The sequence below is a fragment of the Oryctolagus cuniculus genome, chromosome 2 (assembly GCF_051225735.1).
Source record: "Oryctolagus cuniculus isolate XC-2025 breed Fujian yellow rabbit chromosome 2, ASM5122573v1, whole genome shotgun sequence".
Taxonomy (NCBI): Eukaryota; Metazoa; Chordata; class Mammalia; order Lagomorpha; family Leporidae; genus Oryctolagus; species Oryctolagus cuniculus.
This window is the reverse complement of record NC_142868.1, coordinates 177,431,859-177,449,423: the sequence shown is the minus strand read 5'-3', so window position 1 is coordinate 177,449,423 and position 17,565 is coordinate 177,431,859. Positions and strand designations below refer to the sequence as shown.

At 40.0% G+C, this 17,565-nt stretch overlaps 1 protein-coding gene across 21 annotated transcripts in view; it reads left to right on the top strand.

Annotated features, from left to right (window-relative positions):
* The window catches only part of LCLAT1 (lysocardiolipin acyltransferase 1), a 188,378-nt gene that overhangs the window by 88,591 nt on the left and 82,222 nt on the right, over positions 1 to 17,565 (top strand). For 19 of the 21 annotated variants that reach the window (XM_089326600.1, XM_089326599.1, XM_089326598.1 and 16 more), the window contains one exon: positions 8,424 to 8,622. In XM_089326600.1, coding sequence (XP_089182726.1) covers positions 8,424 to 8,622 — 199 coding nt within the window. Of the gene's footprint in view, positions 1 to 4,516; positions 4,676 to 8,423; positions 8,623 to 17,565 lie in introns of all 21 variants that reach the window. The other 2 variants (XM_089326595.1, XM_089326596.1) reach the window with 1 other exon arrangement.

Here is a 17,565-nt window from a genome sequence, read left to right as displayed (position 1 = left end):
TGAGCCACGGCGCCGGCCAAACCTACATGCAATTTTAAAAAAATATTTATTTTCCTTTGTTTCATGAGATTCTTAGATCTGTAGTTTAGTTGGTTTGTGGTTTCCAAATTGGGAAATTTGGTACCATTATTTCTTGACATTACTTCTTCCTTATTCTTTCTCTCCTTCCCTTTTGTGACTATAGTTAACACGCTTTTTAGATACATTGTATTTTCACTCATGTCACAAGGTCTGTGTTCCGGTTTCCTCCTTTTTTCTCCTTTGTTTTTTATGTTGCGTAGTTTTTGTTGATCTATTTTCATATTCAGTGACCCTTTCTTCTGCCATCTCTATTATGCTGTTTTATTGATCCAGTGATTTTTTTTAAAAAATAATGTACTTTTAATGTTTGGAATTTACATTGGGTTCTTTATTGGTCCAAGGTTTTCTTGAGATTCCTCATCTGTTCATTCATACGACCATATTTTCCTTTAAATCAGCTGGGTAAGACTGTTTCCTTTTACTTTGTCAAAGCTAGAAGCAGAAGTCATCCTTCTCATTTCTTTAAGGCATTTTTTTTCTAACATTGGTGCAATGTAAAAGTAGTCAGCAGGACCCTCAATGTCCAGTACCATTTATTAAGCATCTGTCATGTAGCAAGCATTTTGCTTGGATGAAATGATGAATAGGACCCATCTGATTTCATTGAAGAGTACTTATCAGCATAAACGTTATACTTTCTAATCCTGTGAACTTGACTAAGCTACTTAGTATCTCCGTAAGCTTCTCTTCTTCTCTATCAAAAGGAATACTAATACTGCCTTATACTGCCTTTATACCTCAGAGAGTTGCTGTGATGACTAAGTGAGATCTGAATACATAGTCTTTTCAACAGAATGCCTAGCATCTAGTGAATACATGGTGAATATTTGCCATGTTATTTCTAGGGGATAGGCTAATGTGCTGTTTCAAAATTTAGTGGCTTGAATAAGGTAGAGCTGTGTTTCCACTCAGGTCCAGGTTGGCAAGGTGGCTCTGCAGCCTGATGCTGAAAAAATGAGACTCAGATCTCTGCCTTCCTGTTTTCTGCCCCACCTGGCCTCAACCTGGATCTTGTCCTCTTCAACATGGTCCAGCCTGGATTATGCCACATTTGACTTCTTCAGGAAGCCAGCAAGGTGCTTTCCTCTGGACCAGTGACTCATGTATCTAGTCCATAGCAAGTTGTACATGCTCATTTTGCTTGCTCCATTGACGAGAGCAGGTAAAAGCTTAATAGAATCCTGGAAATGTGTTTTTTTTTTTTTTTTTTTTTTTTTTTTTTTCCTGAACAGCTGTGTACATAATCCAAACTCTCTTACTCTGGAAGAAATGCAGATTTTTACTGGACAAGTCATCAGAAAAAGTCTACAATAATTGCCTTAGCATCTCTATTGCTGTTACTACTAGTAGTATTACAATTGCCATACAGTCACATCATACATCTATTGATACAACTTTAATTACATGCACTAAGATGGATGAGGGATGAGTTGACGAAGAAAAAAAAAGAAGGAATTTTCCCTTCTTCATGTGAGAAAAAATGAGAAATATGAATTGTTCTCTGCTGAGTATGATTGTTGTGTTTAAAGAGAGATCTATTTTTTTTTTTTTTAAGATTTGTTTATTTACTTGGAAGTCAGAATTAGCGAGAGGCAGAGGCAGAGAGTGAGAGAAAGAGGTCTTTCATCTGCTGGTTCACTCCCCAAATGGCTGCAATGGCCAGAGCTGGGCTGATCCAAAGCCAGGAGCCAAGAGCTTCTTCCGGGTATCCCATGCGGGTGCAGGGGCTCAAGAACTTGGGCCATCTTCCTCTGCTTTCCCAGGCCATAGCAGAAAGCTGGATTTGAAGTATAGCAGCTGGCCTGTGAACAGGCACCCATATGGGATGGCAGCACTGCAGGCGGCAGCTTTACCACCTATGCCACAGCTCTGACCCCGAGATCTCAGCTGGAGAAATAGCAGTGTGGTCCAGCCTTGGGACAAAGCTGAATTGGACCTACTAATAGTGTGCTGAGGTCTTGGGAGTTGTCGTCCTGTGAGATCTTCAAGGATCATTTCAACCATTCCTGACTTTGACCTTATTAGCTGACTTGGGAACTTAATATATGTGTAAGATCCAACTATTCTTGTACTACTTACTAAATTGGTATACATTTTTTTTTTTTTTTGACAGGCAGAGTTAGACTGTGAGAGAGAAAGAGACAGAGAGAAAGGGTTTCGTTCCATTGGTTCACCCCCCAAATGGCCACTACGGCCGGTGCTGCGCCGATCCAAAGCCAGGAGCCAGGTGCTTCCTCCTGGTCTCCCATGTGGGTGCAGGGCCCAAGCACTTGGGCCATCCTCACTGCCTTCCCAGGCCACAGCAGAGAGCTGGACTGGAAGAGGAGCAACTGGGACAGAATCGGCGCCCCAACTGGGACAAGAACCCCGGGGTGCCAGTGCCACAGGCAGAGGATTAGCTAAGTGAGCTGTGGCGCTGGCCAAATTGGTATACATTTGAAAAACATCTGTTACCCACCTGTTTGGTTCACTAGTCATGCATAGCAGGCTGAGGGAGTCTTTCAGTTAAGAAATTGATAAAAGTTGAATCATTTGTATTTAAGTTACTGAATAATTGATGTTCCAATTTTGAGATAGTGAACAAGTTCTGTTGAAAGAAATGGAGAAAAACTGTCAAGGGTGTCTTACCACTTTTAATTTCAGACATTTTATAAAAAGATTTATTTATTTATATTGAAAGAGGGAAGAGAGAGGGGTCTTCCATTTGCTGGGTCTTTCCTCAGATGGCTTGTGATGGCCGTATGGGATGCCTGTGTCACAGTCATTGGTTTTACCCATTATACTGCAGTACTGGTGCCTTATTTCATACTTTTGCTAGGTATAAAAGGAATTTTTTTTGAAGTTAATAGTAGAGCAGATCATTTTAATTCAGAAAGAATTTAATGTGAAATTTAGTTTTTTCTTCTAAGTGTGCTTTATTTTAAGCAGTTCCAAACATTAAAAATAAATAAGAATAAATGTACTTAAACTAATTATTGCTTCACAGAAATTATCATGAAATGATTTCTTTTATATCTTGTGAATTAAAATGATTTTACTGGCTGGGTTTTTTGTCATTTATTTATTTTTAAGATTTATTTATTTGAAAGGCATACTTATTGAGAGGGAGAGACAGATGTCTTCCATTTGCTGGTTCACTCCCCAAGTGGCCACAATAGCCAGGGGTAGGTCAGGCCAAAGCCAACAGCTTGGAGCTTCTTCTGGGTCTCCCATGTGGGTGCTAAGACCCAAGCACTTGGACCTTCCACTGCTTCCCCAGGCACATTAGCATGGAGCTGGACCAGAAGTGGAGGAGCTAGGACTTAACATATATAGGGTGACTTAACCCACTACACCACGACTCCAGCCCGTTGGCTTATATTTTTAAGGAGCACATTTTCAGTGTTAAGTGAGGAATAGCAGTGTATCTTTTAGAATCTTAAATGAGGCTTAGAGGCTACCTTATCTCACCCACTTCTGTATGCAGAAATCCCTTCTAGAACAGACTGCGGGGGTAACCATTCAGCCTTCCTTTGAACATGTCTGTACTAGGAAGTATGTGTCCTCATTCTTTCTCATTTTTGGACAGTTTAACCAGCAGTGCCATGGTCATACTCTGCATATACACAGAGAAATTTTTGCTTCTCAAAATTTTGAGTTATTAACCAATAGTCCAATTTTAGAACATTACCTGGGATTATGAAAATTGCTTGGAATTCTGGCTTTTCACCATAAATCATTACTTAGGAATTTAGAGCTCATTTTGTAGTTTTCCACTTTGTGGTACATGGCTATTCCATAGTCTGCTGATAGCATTCCAGTCCTACAACAAAACAGTGTTCAATAATAGATTGCTGAGTATGATTTTTTTTTACACTGTTGGCCTTAAGAAAGTGAATTATAAAACGTTAAATAGCTAGGGATTTAGGGAGCTGGGCCTATGAACTGGAGAAGCAAAGCAGACGTGGAGATGAGAAGCTACGCAGAGTGACTCTTAGGTTCAGCTAAATAAGGATTTATCAGAACGATGAGTGAGAATAAGGGGAATGATGGCTGATGGCAAAATGGATTCTCTGTGATCATGAGAAGAACCTTGCATGTTTGTATGTGTCCCTGCGTGGTGCAACATCTGGAGATAATGAACAATGTCATAGAAGAGCTCCTCAGAAATTGCTTCTGTATTTCTAATTGTAGGAGAGTCTTTGACCAATTAGCTAAAAATCAAGATGACTGTTACTCATAGTTCAAAAGAAGAAATAAGATATTATAAAATTTTATATAAGTTACTAGTTTTTTACTGAAACTGTTTTCTTCTGTACTAAAAGTAGATGAAGTAAGAGAAATGTGAGAATAATATCTTTCTAGTTTTTGAATCTGGACTATTTGAATTCTAGAGTTCTTTATAGACGTTACAACTTTATTTTTCTATAGTGTATTTGTTATTCTGCTTTTGCAGGAGCTGTACATATGTTGACTAGATATGTCTTGTCTGGTGTTGAAAATGATTAATGTGAGCTTGAAATCTAGACTGCCAAAAAGGGATGGAGATACATATAATCAGACATATTCTGATAGAACGCTGGATGTCAAAGAAGAAAATGCCCCTGGACAAATGGTCTTGAAATTTTTATTTTGGCTTTTTCTGTAATGAAAAGCAAAAATGTTGTTTAGGATCCATAGAAACAATGTTAGAAGTTGCACATAAAGGATTAGAATTGAGGATTGGGTTTTGTAAGATTTTTAGCACTTCTCTGTTTATAATATCACACAATTAATAATCAAGTTTCTTATTCCTACCAATTTTGTGAAAGAAATTCTTCATTTCAGTTCTTATCAAAAGTTGAAAATAGTAAATATAATTTGTGTGTTTTTTTTTTTTTTTTTTTGACAGGCAGAGTGGACAGTGAGAGGGAGAGACAGAGAGAAAGGTCTTCCTTTTGCCATTGGTTCACCCTCCAATGGCCAGCGCGCCGCGCTGATCCGAAGGCAGGAGCCAGGTGCTTCTCCTGGTCTCCCATGGGGTGCAGGGCCCAAGCACTTGGGCCATCCTCCACTGCACTCCCTGGCCACAGCAGAGAGCTGGCCTGGAAGGGGGGCAACTGGGACAGAATCTGGTGCCCTGACCGGGACTAGAACCCAGTGTGCCGGCGCCGCAAGGCAGAGGATTAGCCTATTGAGCCATGGCACCGGCCAGTAAATATAATTTGAAAGTAGAGTGGAGGTAAGCCAGACTAACCTGTCTAGTGATTTCACATACATTTTCTGGGCCAAGACATAGAATTCAGTGATATGTTTTGATAGTTGATGGCCCTTTAAATTTATAAGTAGAAAAAAGAATATTTCTTGCTGTGGGTCCAAGTTTGGAGCACTCTGCTATAATCATCTCTATTATGAAATCTTCCATATAGGTTCTTAACTTCCCAGAGTCTTTTTGGAATAGGAATTATAATTATTTGAGCAGTTAAAAGAACCTTTGGGAAAATTTGATGAAAAGTACAGGCATGGCTGGTGCCACAGCTCACTTGGCTAATCCTCCGCCTGCGGCGCCAGCACCCCGGGTTCTAGTCCCAGTTGGGGCGTGGGATTCTGTCCCAGTTGCTCCTCTTCCAGTCTAGCTCTCTGCTGTGGCCTGGGAAGGCAGTGAGGATGGCCCAAGTCCTTGGGCCCCTGAACCCACATGGGAGACCAGGAGGAAACACCTGGCTCCTGGCTTCGGATTGGCGCAGTGCGCTGGCCGTGGCGGCCATTTGGGGGGTGAACCAATGGAAAGAAAGGCCTTTCTCTCTGTCTCTTTCTCTCTCACTGTCTAACTCTGCCTGTCCAAAAAAAAAAAAAAAAAAAAACACGAAAAGTACAGGCATTTTGTTTTTGGCAAAGTACCTATGTGCAAATTCAGGTATATAAATGCCTGGTGTAAAGTCTAGAAGTAGCTTATAATGGAAACATTTAGAATTTCTATAGATACTTTAGGTGATCTTATTTTCCTCTGTTAGAGTGTTATTGTGACTCTATAACATTGGGCTTACAGCTTTTTTTTTTTTTTTAAAAAAAGATTTATTGATTTATTTATTTGGAAGTCAGAATTACAGAAAGAGAGGGAGAGACGAAGAGAGGGATCTTCCATCTGCTGGTTCCCTCCCCAAATGGCTGCAACAGCCACTGCTGGGCCAGGCCAGACCTGAAGCCAGGAGCTTCATCCAGGTCTCCCATGTGGGTGACACTAGCCCAAGCACCTGGCCATCTTCTGCTGCTTTCCCAGGCACATTAGCAAGGAGCTGGATGGAGCAGCTGGGACTGGAACCAGTGTCCATATGACATGCTGGCTCTGTAGACAGCAGGTTAACATGCTGTGCCATAGTATCAGCCCAAGCTTCTAATATTTATAACTTCTTTTGATTTTTCTAGTACTTTTTAAATTAAATTTTTAAAAAAGATTTATTTGTTTGAAAGGCAGAGTTACAGAGAGGCAGAGAGATAGATCCTTCATCCATTGGTTCATTCCCCGAATGGCTACAATGGCTGGAGCTGGGCCACTTAGAAGCCAGGAGCCAGGAACTTCCTCCAAGTTTCCCACATGGGTGCAGGGGCCCAGCCACTTGGGTCATTCTCTGTTGCCTTCCCAGGAGCACCAGCAGGGAGCTGGATTGGAAGTGGAGCAGCCAGGACTCGAACTGGTGCCCATATCAGATACTGGCACTGCATATCCAGTGCCAGCCCCTTAAATTAAATTTTTTTGATCTTGTTTATTATGTTTTTGAGAACTAATTATGTTATATTGTATTTTTTTAAAGCTGTTTATTGTAACAGTTATCCTGAAAAGGTAATAAAACACAAATGAGTACTTTAATGAGTAATTTTAAGTGCAGGTATCACCCAGGTCAAGAAATAGAACATTGCCAGTGCTCTAGCAAGCTACCTATCCTAATCAAAATTCATTTTTAGTAGAAGTAGCCATTAATGTGACTTGTAAGATAGTTATCACCTTTGTAATTTTACCATTTATATATTTATATAATATATATTATATCCTTATATAAAATATATTTATATGTAATATATTTATCTCTTTCTTGTGTGGCCATTCATTGTATATTTGCTTTATTGTTTGTTTTGCTTCCATCTCAACATTGTGCTTGTATATATCTTTTTTTTTAAGATTTGTTTATTTGAAAGGCAGAGTTAGAGAGACCAGAGGGAGAGACAGAGAGATCTTCCATCTGCTTGCTCACTCCCTAAATGGCCATAATGGCTGGAGCTGGGTCAGTCCACAGCCAGGAGCCAGGAGCTTCCTCCAGGTCTCCCAAGTGGGTGCATAGGCCCAAGCCTGTTGCCTTCCCAGCACTTTAACAGGGAGCTTCTCCAGAAGTGGAGCAGCCACGACTAAAACCGCCCTCGTGTGGGATGCCAATGGCACAGGCAGCAGCTACTACTATGCCACAGTGCTGGCCCCTGTGTCTATCTTCTGTGTTGTTTTATATACCTGTAGTTCATTTATTTTCATTGCTGTAGTATTTCCTACTGTTTCTGTTTGCTGCATTTTGATCAAGGTTATCATGATATTTGCCTTAGCTGCCTTTGGATTAATTTTCCCTCCATTAATAGTTGGGCCAAATATTAATCAATAAATTGATACATGTAAATAATTTGAAAATTTAAATAATTCAGATTTTCTTGTCTATTATTTTACTTTAAAGATCTCCAATCTGTAATATACTTTTCTTCTGAATATTTTAAGTGTATTATATTCCTGGCCATCAGAAAGATTGCTAAAATAAATCTAACAAATGCTTATGCATCTACAATGTTCCAGGCACACTTGAAGGGCTATGGCTGTGGCATTTTAGCAGATATGTAATTATCATATTCTTTGAATACTGTTCAAACAGTTGTGTATTTTTGTTTAAAAAAAAAGATCAAAGTACAGAAAGGTATAAAATGAAAAGTTCAACTTTTTCTCTAGCCCAATCCCTATTGTTCAATTTTTGACTATTTCTTGAAAATAAAATCATACATATCTTTATTCTTAAAAATTAGACAGTGAAATCTTACTTAAACCTTCTGAACTATTTTATTTTTAACTTAATAATATATCTTGAAGATTTCAAGGATAACTGGCATTTAAAAAGTCAGAAAACTTCAAGAAACCTAAATGAGTAGAAACATTGAAATTAGAAATAGTGCTTCATAGTCTCATTCTTCTAGATTAACTTTTCCCCTCTGATATGTTATAGAAGCAAGAGTCATGGGACACACTATACTTTTATATATTAGAAATCATAGGAAGTTTTTATATACCATGATGAATTTTATCTGTGGGAAATCTTAACTTTAAATTGCTGAAAATCTGGATTTTTTTTCCTCAGGCATTATTGGAGACTATGTTTGGTGTAAAAGTGATTATAACAGGCGATGCATTTGTTCCTGGAGAAAGAAGTGTCATTATCATGAACCATCGTACCAGAATGGACTGGATGTTCCTGTGGAATTGTCTGATGAGATATAGCTACCTCAGGCTGGAGAAAATTTGCCTCAAAGCCAGCCTCAAAAGCGTTCCTGGATTTGGTAGGTTATTCATGCATGATTTTAAGGGTTTGTTTATTTTATATACCCTAAAAGTATAGAAGAAGTTGATCAACTCTCCTTAAATATTAAGAGCCATCCTGATATTTTCCTCAATAGGCTTTTTATAAACAATACCAGTTTCTTTTTTTCCGTAGGTCGTAATAGGTGACTTTATTGTAATCATTTTTTGAAATCTCTCAACTGTGAAAGAGAAAATAAACTATTTTCAAGGAATTAAATATCTTTTCTGATGAGCATCACTTTGAAGGATATGAATTAAAAACTTCTGTAACTTTCTTGCATGTAGTGCAATTTAGGCCAGTCTGTTCTGGTCCCTTGAGTGTTCAAGTTGCTTGAAATTGACTGATTTATTCACATTCAAGCATTATACTAGGTGCGATTATTTTCTGAATTTCCCTAGTCCATCCATCTCTCTCTCTCTTTTTAAGATTTATTTATTTTAAAAGTCCGTGTTACAGAGAGAGAGGGAGAAACAGAGACTGAGATCTTCCACATGCTGGTTCACTCCTCAGATGGCCTCAACAGCCGGGGCTGGGCCTGGCTGAAGCCAGGAGGCAGGAGCTTCATCTGAGTACCCCATGTGGTTGGCAGGGGCCCCAGCACTTGGGCCTTCTTCCACTGCTTTTCCCAGGCCATTAGCAGGGAACTGGATCGGAAGTGGAACAGCAGGGACATGAGCAAGCACCCATATGGAATGTCGACATCCTAGGTGGCAGCTTTACCAGCTATACCATAACACTAGCCCCCCCTCCTTTTTGGTCTTTAAGTGGTTAAGAATACAACATCATGTTGACTATGTGATGGAGAAGTAGGAATATTTGAACATTGCATGTTAAAACTAAATTGCCCGCTTTCGCAACCTGTAAGTTGATGTGAAGCAGGGGTGAGGAACAGACTGTAACTATATTGAGACCAGTTATTCACATACGAGTTTATGAAGTTCCACAATACATCCATGACATCTACTTCTGTGGTTGGCCTTTATAACAGTTCCTATTTGAACTCTGCCTTTCTTAGCGGACTGAGATGACTTGTGATTTGTCAGGGCAAAAGACTGGTCTTATTCTCAAAGCTGACTAGTAAGGAGGTGGTAGGTGATTTATTCAGTGTATTTGAGGTTTAGTTCCCTTCATGCTCATAGTTTTCTTTCTCTTTGTCACTTTTCCAATACAGTTGCCTTACTTGGCAACTGGCTTCCCCCAGAGCAAACATCTCTGGAGAACCAGTAAGTAGCTGCAAGGGGTTTTGTGGCCCAGCCACAGAATTCATATATAGCATCACATCTGCCATGTGTTATTGGAAAAAGTAGTCAGTGCCCTCAGAGATTCTAGGGGAAGGAGCATAGACCTCATTTTTTTTTTTTTTTTTTAATATTTACTTAATGAGAGACAGAGTTACAGAGAGAAGGAGAGACAGAGAAAGGTCTTCTATCTGCTGATTCACTCCCCAAATGGCTGCAGCAGCCAGAGCTGGCCAGTCTGAAGCCACGAGTTTCTTCCGGGTCTCCCACACATGTGCAGGGGCCCAAGTACTTGGGCCATCCACCACTGCCTTCCCAGGCCATAAGCAGGGATGCTGGGTCGGAAGTGCAGCAGCCAGGACTCCATATGGGATGCTGGCACCCAGGTGGAAGCTTAACCTTGTGCGCCACAGCACTGGCACCTAGACCTCATCTTTTGATGGAATGTGTGTTAGAGATCTCAGTATTTTTCTTAAAAAAAAAAGAAAGATTTGTTTATTTATTTGAAAGGCAGAGTTACAGAGAGGCAGAGGCAGAGAGAAAGTATTCCATCCGCTGGTTATTCCCCAGATGGCCTCAATGGCCAGAGCTAGGCTGATCTGAAGCCAAGGAGCTTCTTCCGGGTCTCCCATGCGGGTGCAAGAGTCTAAGGACTTGGGCCATCTTTTACTGCTTTCCCAGGCCATAGCAGAGAGCTGGATCAGAAGTGGAGCAGCCTGGACCTGAACTGGCAACCATATGGGATGCCAACATTGCAGGCGGCAGCTTTACCCTCTACACCACAGTGCTGGCCCCGAGATCTCAGTATTTTAAAAAACTGATAGATGTCTTAAAAAAAAAAATGGCAAGAATGATAATGTTTTATTTATTACCGATTTTATATGAAGTATAGTAACAGAATATTACAGTAGTTTCATGCCAGTGAGTTTGAAAGTATGCGTAAAATTTTAAAAAGTCATATAGAAAAATGTAACTGACAAAATCGGACAACATTGGGGCCTGCATTTTGGCGCAGTGATGAGCCACTGCTTGTGATACCAGCTTCCTATTCTGACTGCTGAAGAGTCTCTGCTGTTCTGCTTTTGATCCAACTTCCTGATAATGTACCTGGGAAAGCAGTAAACAATGCCCCCAGGTACCTGGGACCTTCCAGCCCTTTTAGGAGATCCAGATGGAGTTGCTGGTTCCTGTCTTCTGCCTGGCCCAGTCCCAACCATTGTGACCTCTTGGATAGTGAGCCAGCAGATGAAGGATCTCTCTGTCTCTGTCTCTCTGCCTTTCACATAAATAAAATCTTAAAAAAAAAATCTGACATTGACAAAAAATAGAAAGTGAAATTAAAAAGTCACAGATACATTTCTGATAGAGATGAAACCCATATTTAAAAGCCTTCTCACTTTTTTCTTCACCCTTCCAAAAATTTGTAAAATCAATAAGCAGAGAAAGTTAAACTATATATCACTCATTTCTTCATCAGAAGAAGAAGAATATCATAGAGAAGCGAATTCCAAAAGAGATCCTTCTTCCCTTCCACCTTTGCATACCTGTGGGTACTAAGAGTGTGGAAAGAGCTTAACTGTAGGAACACAAACAACTTAGGAGAAATACAAAGGAAATCATCCCCAGAAAGACCAAGACTAATCCTGGTGTCACATTACTGAACAGGGCTTGAGACATCCTCCTTAACAGCACTGAGAATAGGAAAGTGAGTTGAATGACAGTATGACCAGGTGAGATGGCCTGAGAGAGGCATTCCTTCCTACATTATAGGAAGGGCACTCCTCTTAAAAGTGTGTCACGGAAGGAAACTAAGGAGCTACAGGAAGAAAAAGTGAACCAAGAAACTGCAGTTTCTCTTCAGCTCCCTGGCCCCCCAAATCCTAAACTCCCCAGAAAACTAATAATCAAAATATCTGTCCAGAAAGGAAATCTCTGTGTAGAAGAGAAGAAAAAAATACATGGTGGCACAACACTCCAAACTGAATTAAATCACTGTTCAGCAAGTATATTTAAATATGTTTTTAATTATGAACTCAATTTTTTCTTTCATCAACAGAGAGATTTTTAATTCTGTTTCTTGTTTGTCATTGGTCTTTACAAGAAATTGTGTCATCTAAGTTATCAAACTAAAATGTCAAAATTGAAGTCATTAAGTCGTTCCCCATATTCTTTTGTTATTCTCTTCATTTCTCACTATTTGTTGATCAGTCTGGCTGGAGTTTTATCAATTGTATTGGTTTCCTCCTCTCCTCCTGAAAGAGATAGCATTTAGGGGGCCAGTGCTGTGGTGCAATGGGTTAACGCCCTGGCCTGAAGCGCCGGCATTCCATATGGGCGCTGGTTCTAATCCTGGCTGCTCCTCTTCCAATCCAGCTCTCTGCTATGGCCTGGGAAAGCAATAAAAGATGGCCCAAGCTCTTAGGCCCCTGTGCCCATGTGGGAGACCCGGAGGAAGCTCCTGGCTTCTGGCTTCAGATCTGTGCAGCTCCAGCCGTTGCGGCCATCTGGGGAGTGAACCATTGAACAGAAGACCTCTTTCTCTGCCTCTCCTCTCTCTGTGTAACTCTGACTTTCAAATAAATAAATCTTTAAAAAAACAAAAAAAAGAAATAGCATTTAGTTTTATTGACTCCACCCTACTCCCAACCTGGCCATCATTTGTTTTTCTGTTTCATTGATTTTTGTTCTTATTTCCTTCTGTTTCCTGTGGGTTTCATTTGCCTTTTGTTTTTGCTTCTTGAGGTACAAGCGTGTGTGTCATTGATCTGAGATTGTTCCTTTCTAGTACAGACACTGAGGACTAGACCTTCCCTTCCAGCCCACTTGAGTTGTTTGCCTGTGTTTTGCTGTGGACTACATGTAGCCAGGGTTGGAAAGCCTTATAAAAGGGAATGCATCCTTCCTGCTTCCATCTCCCTGCCTGCAGGTGAACACAAGCTCCCACTTGTGTCTCTGCTCCGTCTGCTTCTGGTGCCTCTCCAGCATCTTCTTGTCATTCCTTTCCTCTTATGTCCAGAGTTTATTGTTTTCTTCAGGGATGATTTGTCCAGTAAGATCTTAATCCATTTACAGCAAAGCAGAAACTGCCTAAGCATCTTTCTCTTTTTTTAAGGATTCATTTTAACTGTTACGAAAATGATTTCCAGAAGCATGTTGTCCCATGAATTACCAAACAGCTAAAGGCCACAGATAGTGTTTCACTCATTTTAACCGTGCACCTGTGATTGCACAAGTCCCATGACAGGATGAAAACGCCTGATGCGGGCCTTCTCAGCCTGCTGTTTGCAGGGGTGGTTGTGGGAGCCACTGTCACCGAGGGAGAGAGCCTCTGGAAGATTTTTCCTCCTTGATAAGGGACTGGACCGCTCCTTTTCAGCCTTTAGGCATTGTGTGAGGACGTAGGTTATTATTACTGTGAGGGTTGCTTGGGGCTTCTGCAGTGGGAAGGTCCTGGGAAGCCAGAGGGTGGCGGGATAGAATGTGAAGCCTGGCTTCTGAACCAGCCTTGGGCTCAACTTCGCTTTATCTGAGAACATAAACCCAGGTTGTTTCTATGACTTCTAGATTATTATTCTGTTATTATTATAACAGAATGTAATTTGCTTTCCCCCTTTCACCAGGCTGTAAAGTATCCATTGATTTATTCACTAATTCAGTAAATTTTATTGAAGGTTTATTATGAATCAGATTTTTATGAAAACCATCAAATGAATTGTAGGAGACAGAACATATTAAGTGTGTTTAAGTTATTTTGCCTAGAACCCACACACATCTCTGCTTATTTTCAGATACATAACAATTCTACCACTAATGGAAAAGTAAGTTCTTGTATAATTGTTGGTTTTGTGGTTTTAGTTGCTAGAGTTGCTTGGCTGAGACGAGTTTTCAGGCTTTCTTTTTTTAAAAGTGTGTGTGGGGATGTTGAGAGGGCAAACCTGATGGGAAGAAAGGTTGATTCAGTTACATCATGTGCCCAGCAGCATACCCTGATTACACTTCATTCTGGATTACACAGAGAGCTAAGTAGTTTTTTAGAATGGCATTAAGATCTAAGTAACTTAACTTGGGCTTTTGTTTTGAATGTGTGTGTTGAATTTCAAACAAAGCTCAAGCCCTGAGCTATGTGGAAGTTGACAGGGTCCTTGGCTGGGAGAAATGGCTCTGGACTTTAAGGTTGTCCAGCCGATCACTTACTGAAGTTAATACAGTTGGTACCCACATTGCAGATCCTGTTGATGTGGAGCATTTCTAATGCCCACGTTCAGACTGACATTGCTGCAGGCTGCTGGACAGCCCAGATGGGAGCTAGGAGGCATATTTGCCTCTGCAACTTGCAGTACATTCAGGTCTGCAGAAAATTAAGGAATTCCTTTGCATAAGTTAATTTCATTCTAAAATTATCCGAAAATGAATGCTTTTCATCACAGGATGATTTTAAGAGCAGTAAAATAATTTAGGAGAAGCTTTAGGGCTTTCAGTTGCTTTGTTCTAAATGGAGAAGCACAAAGTATGAGGGATCTTCAGAAAGTTCATGGCAATTTAATTTTATTGGAAAAAACTATGCATGGATTAAAAAATGTCATTTTAGCACCAAAACAAACTTACCTTTTAATTCCATTTTGCATGAGCTTTTTAAAAGTCATTTGTAAATCTCATAGTGATCAGTTTTTTTGTTTTTTTTTTTTTAAAGATTCATTTTATTTATTTGAAAGGCAGAGTTACAGAGAGAGGGGAAGAGAGTCAGAGATATTCCATCTGCTGGTTCATTCCTCAAATGGCCAGTGGGCCAAAGCTAGGAGCCAGGAGCACTTGGGCTGTCCTCTGCTGCTTTCTCAGGCACATTAGCAGGGAGCTAATGTGGTACATGGTGGTAATAGTAAAAAAAGTGATGAGAGATTTGGGTGTACCTTATCATTGTTTGCTGACCTTAATTTCAACAGATAATTTGATTCCAGTGTATTCAAGTTGTTTTTTATCTCATGGTTAAGTATCTGTAAATTGAGATTATGATTTGAAGAAGAAAGACAACACTGCAAGTATCAAGGGGGAAATGAATTGACTGTTATGATATATATATATATATATATAAATTTTCTGTTAAAAAGAAAAGCTATATGGTTTTTTTCCTTTTTTTTAATCAAAATAAATCTTACAGAAATATTTTTCTTTCACTGGAAGTCAGATATTTCTGAGTGTTACACCATTGTATAATGAATACCGGGCAGGGGTATCTTACATAGCTGAAAATTGTTGTTACACAATGAAATTCATGCCAGATTCATTATTAGAAATGTTGTTAGTGATAATCTTCAACTATTACAGTCAAGTACATGGTATAGTTAGTGAACTTTATCTAAGAATATTTAGGTCTTGATTTTAGGAGGTAAGTCACTATCATTTATATATTTTTTAAGTAAGCAGAATTTTGTATCAACAAGTTGACATTCTGAGGTAAGCTTTATATAAAAATAATAATTTTAAAGTTATTGAAAATTACAATAGTAGTGCAAAGAATTTCCCTGTTTTCTTCATGCAGCTTCCTTTAATGCTAACATCATAATTAGTATGTTTTTCAAAAGAAAGAGATTAATCGTTCAAAACTGTTAGCTAAGCAACAGACTTTATTCAGATTTCACCAAGTTTTTACTCTGTTCTGGGATCCACATTGCTTTTAGTCATTTGATTTCCTTAATTTTCTTCCCTTTTTGATAGTCTGGCCTTGTTTCTTGTGGTCCTTTTGAAGAGTGCTGGTTGGACATTGTGTAGAATGTTCCTCAGTTTGGGTCTCTGATGTGTTTTCGTGATTAGACGCTGGGCTGTGGGCTTCACCTTAGAGGTGCAGGCACCTCCTCTCATCGGGGAGGTTCATGGCATCAACATGAGGCTCCCTGGTTGTGTTCCCTGTGAGCACTCATCTGAGGTGATATCTGCCAGGTCTCTCTGCTGCAGAAGTGCTGTTTCCCCTTCCCATGGCCTGGCTGCCAATAACATACCACACTTCAGGGCTCGTGGGGATTCCATCTCTTGGATTGAGGTGTATTTTTTGTATTTTTTCATGTATTTTTTGCAGTTCTGTAAACATTTGTTCATTCTCTCCATTTTGCTTCTTTATTCCACCATTTATTTATCCTGCTAGGGACTCATCAATAACCAGTATTGACACTGTTTTGTTGAAATTTTTCCAGATTTGGCCATCCAGAGTTCTTGAAGAACTGTGTCCTTTGGACATGCTCCCATCTTTTTTCTTTCACTCATTTGTTTTCTGGTACTACAGAACTCTCCAGGTTGCATTTTCCCTGCCCCAGGTCTACAGCTCAGCCCTTCTCCAAGGAGCCCTAGTTCCTTTTGTTGAGGAATGATATTAGTTTGATCAGGGCACTGAGTGTGGCCTGTGTTAGTTTCCTCTTGCTGCCTGTACCACAGATAGAGTCTAAAACAACAGAATGTCTGTTACCCTTCATGCATGTCAGAAGTCTGAGGTGTAGGTCCTGTCTGCCTGAAATCCAGACACTGGCAGCACTGATTCCTTACGTAGGCTCTGTGTAGAATCCCACAGTTGCCTTTTTCGACTACTACTGGATGCCTGCTTTCTTTGGTGAGTGCCTCTTTTTCAATTTCAAAGCAAGCGGGGCATGCTCAAGCTCTTTTCACATTGCATCACTCTGACAAAGAATCTTCCTCTTTCATTCCACTTTCAAGGATGCTTGTGATTGCATTGGGCCCACCACAAGAATCTGGGATAATCCTCTATCTTAAATATACCTCATTAGTAACCTTAATTCCCTGTTTGCCATGTAACCTAACATAATCACAATTCAGGACTTAGAATGTGGATATCTTTTTTTTTTTTTTTTTAAGATTTATTTATTTATTTGAAAGGCAGAGTTACAGAGAGAAGTAGAGACAGAGAGAGACAGGTGTTCCATCCACTGGTTGACTCCCCAGTTGGCCGCAGCGGCCGGAGCTGAGCTGATGCAAAGGCAGGAGCCAGGAGCTTCTTCCAGGTCTCCCATGTGGGTGCAGGGGCCCAAGGACTTGGGCCATCTTTTACTGCTTTTCCAGGCCATAGAAGAGAGCTGGATTGGAAGAGGAGCAGCCAGGACTAGAACCGGCGCCTATATGGAATGCCAGCGCTTAAGGCCAGGGCTTTAACCTGCTGCACCACAGTGCCGGTCCCAGAATGTGGATATCTTGAGTGTAGGTTTTTTCTGTGCACTGCATTTATTGCAGATGTGACTAGGATATCTCTCAGGCAAAGTCCTCTGAGTGTACAGAGTAAGTAATGCACTTAGTTTAGGGATTGGTTTTGCAAGGGGAATAAATAGCTCACATGGTAGATTATGTAGAAAATTGGTCAAATGGCAAATTTCATATAGTATGAAAGATAAGTTTTGATCCTACATTAGAATGAACCCTAAAATTGTCATTCCCAACCCAGAACCTTTTGCCCATGAAAGCCGTCATAAATGCATATGTCCTTAATGTCAAGCCGAAGTGTCTGTGGTCTGCAAGTAGATAAAAGAATCTCTGTCTTTGTGGAGTCTGGTGAAATTTTGCAGTAAGGGTGGTTATATCCATTTTTCCTCATTTTGTGAATTTTCAAGTTTGAAGTTACTTTAGGGTTAAGTTTACTGTAGAATATCACTTAATTGCTTGCTCATAGTTTATGCTTCGATTTCTAT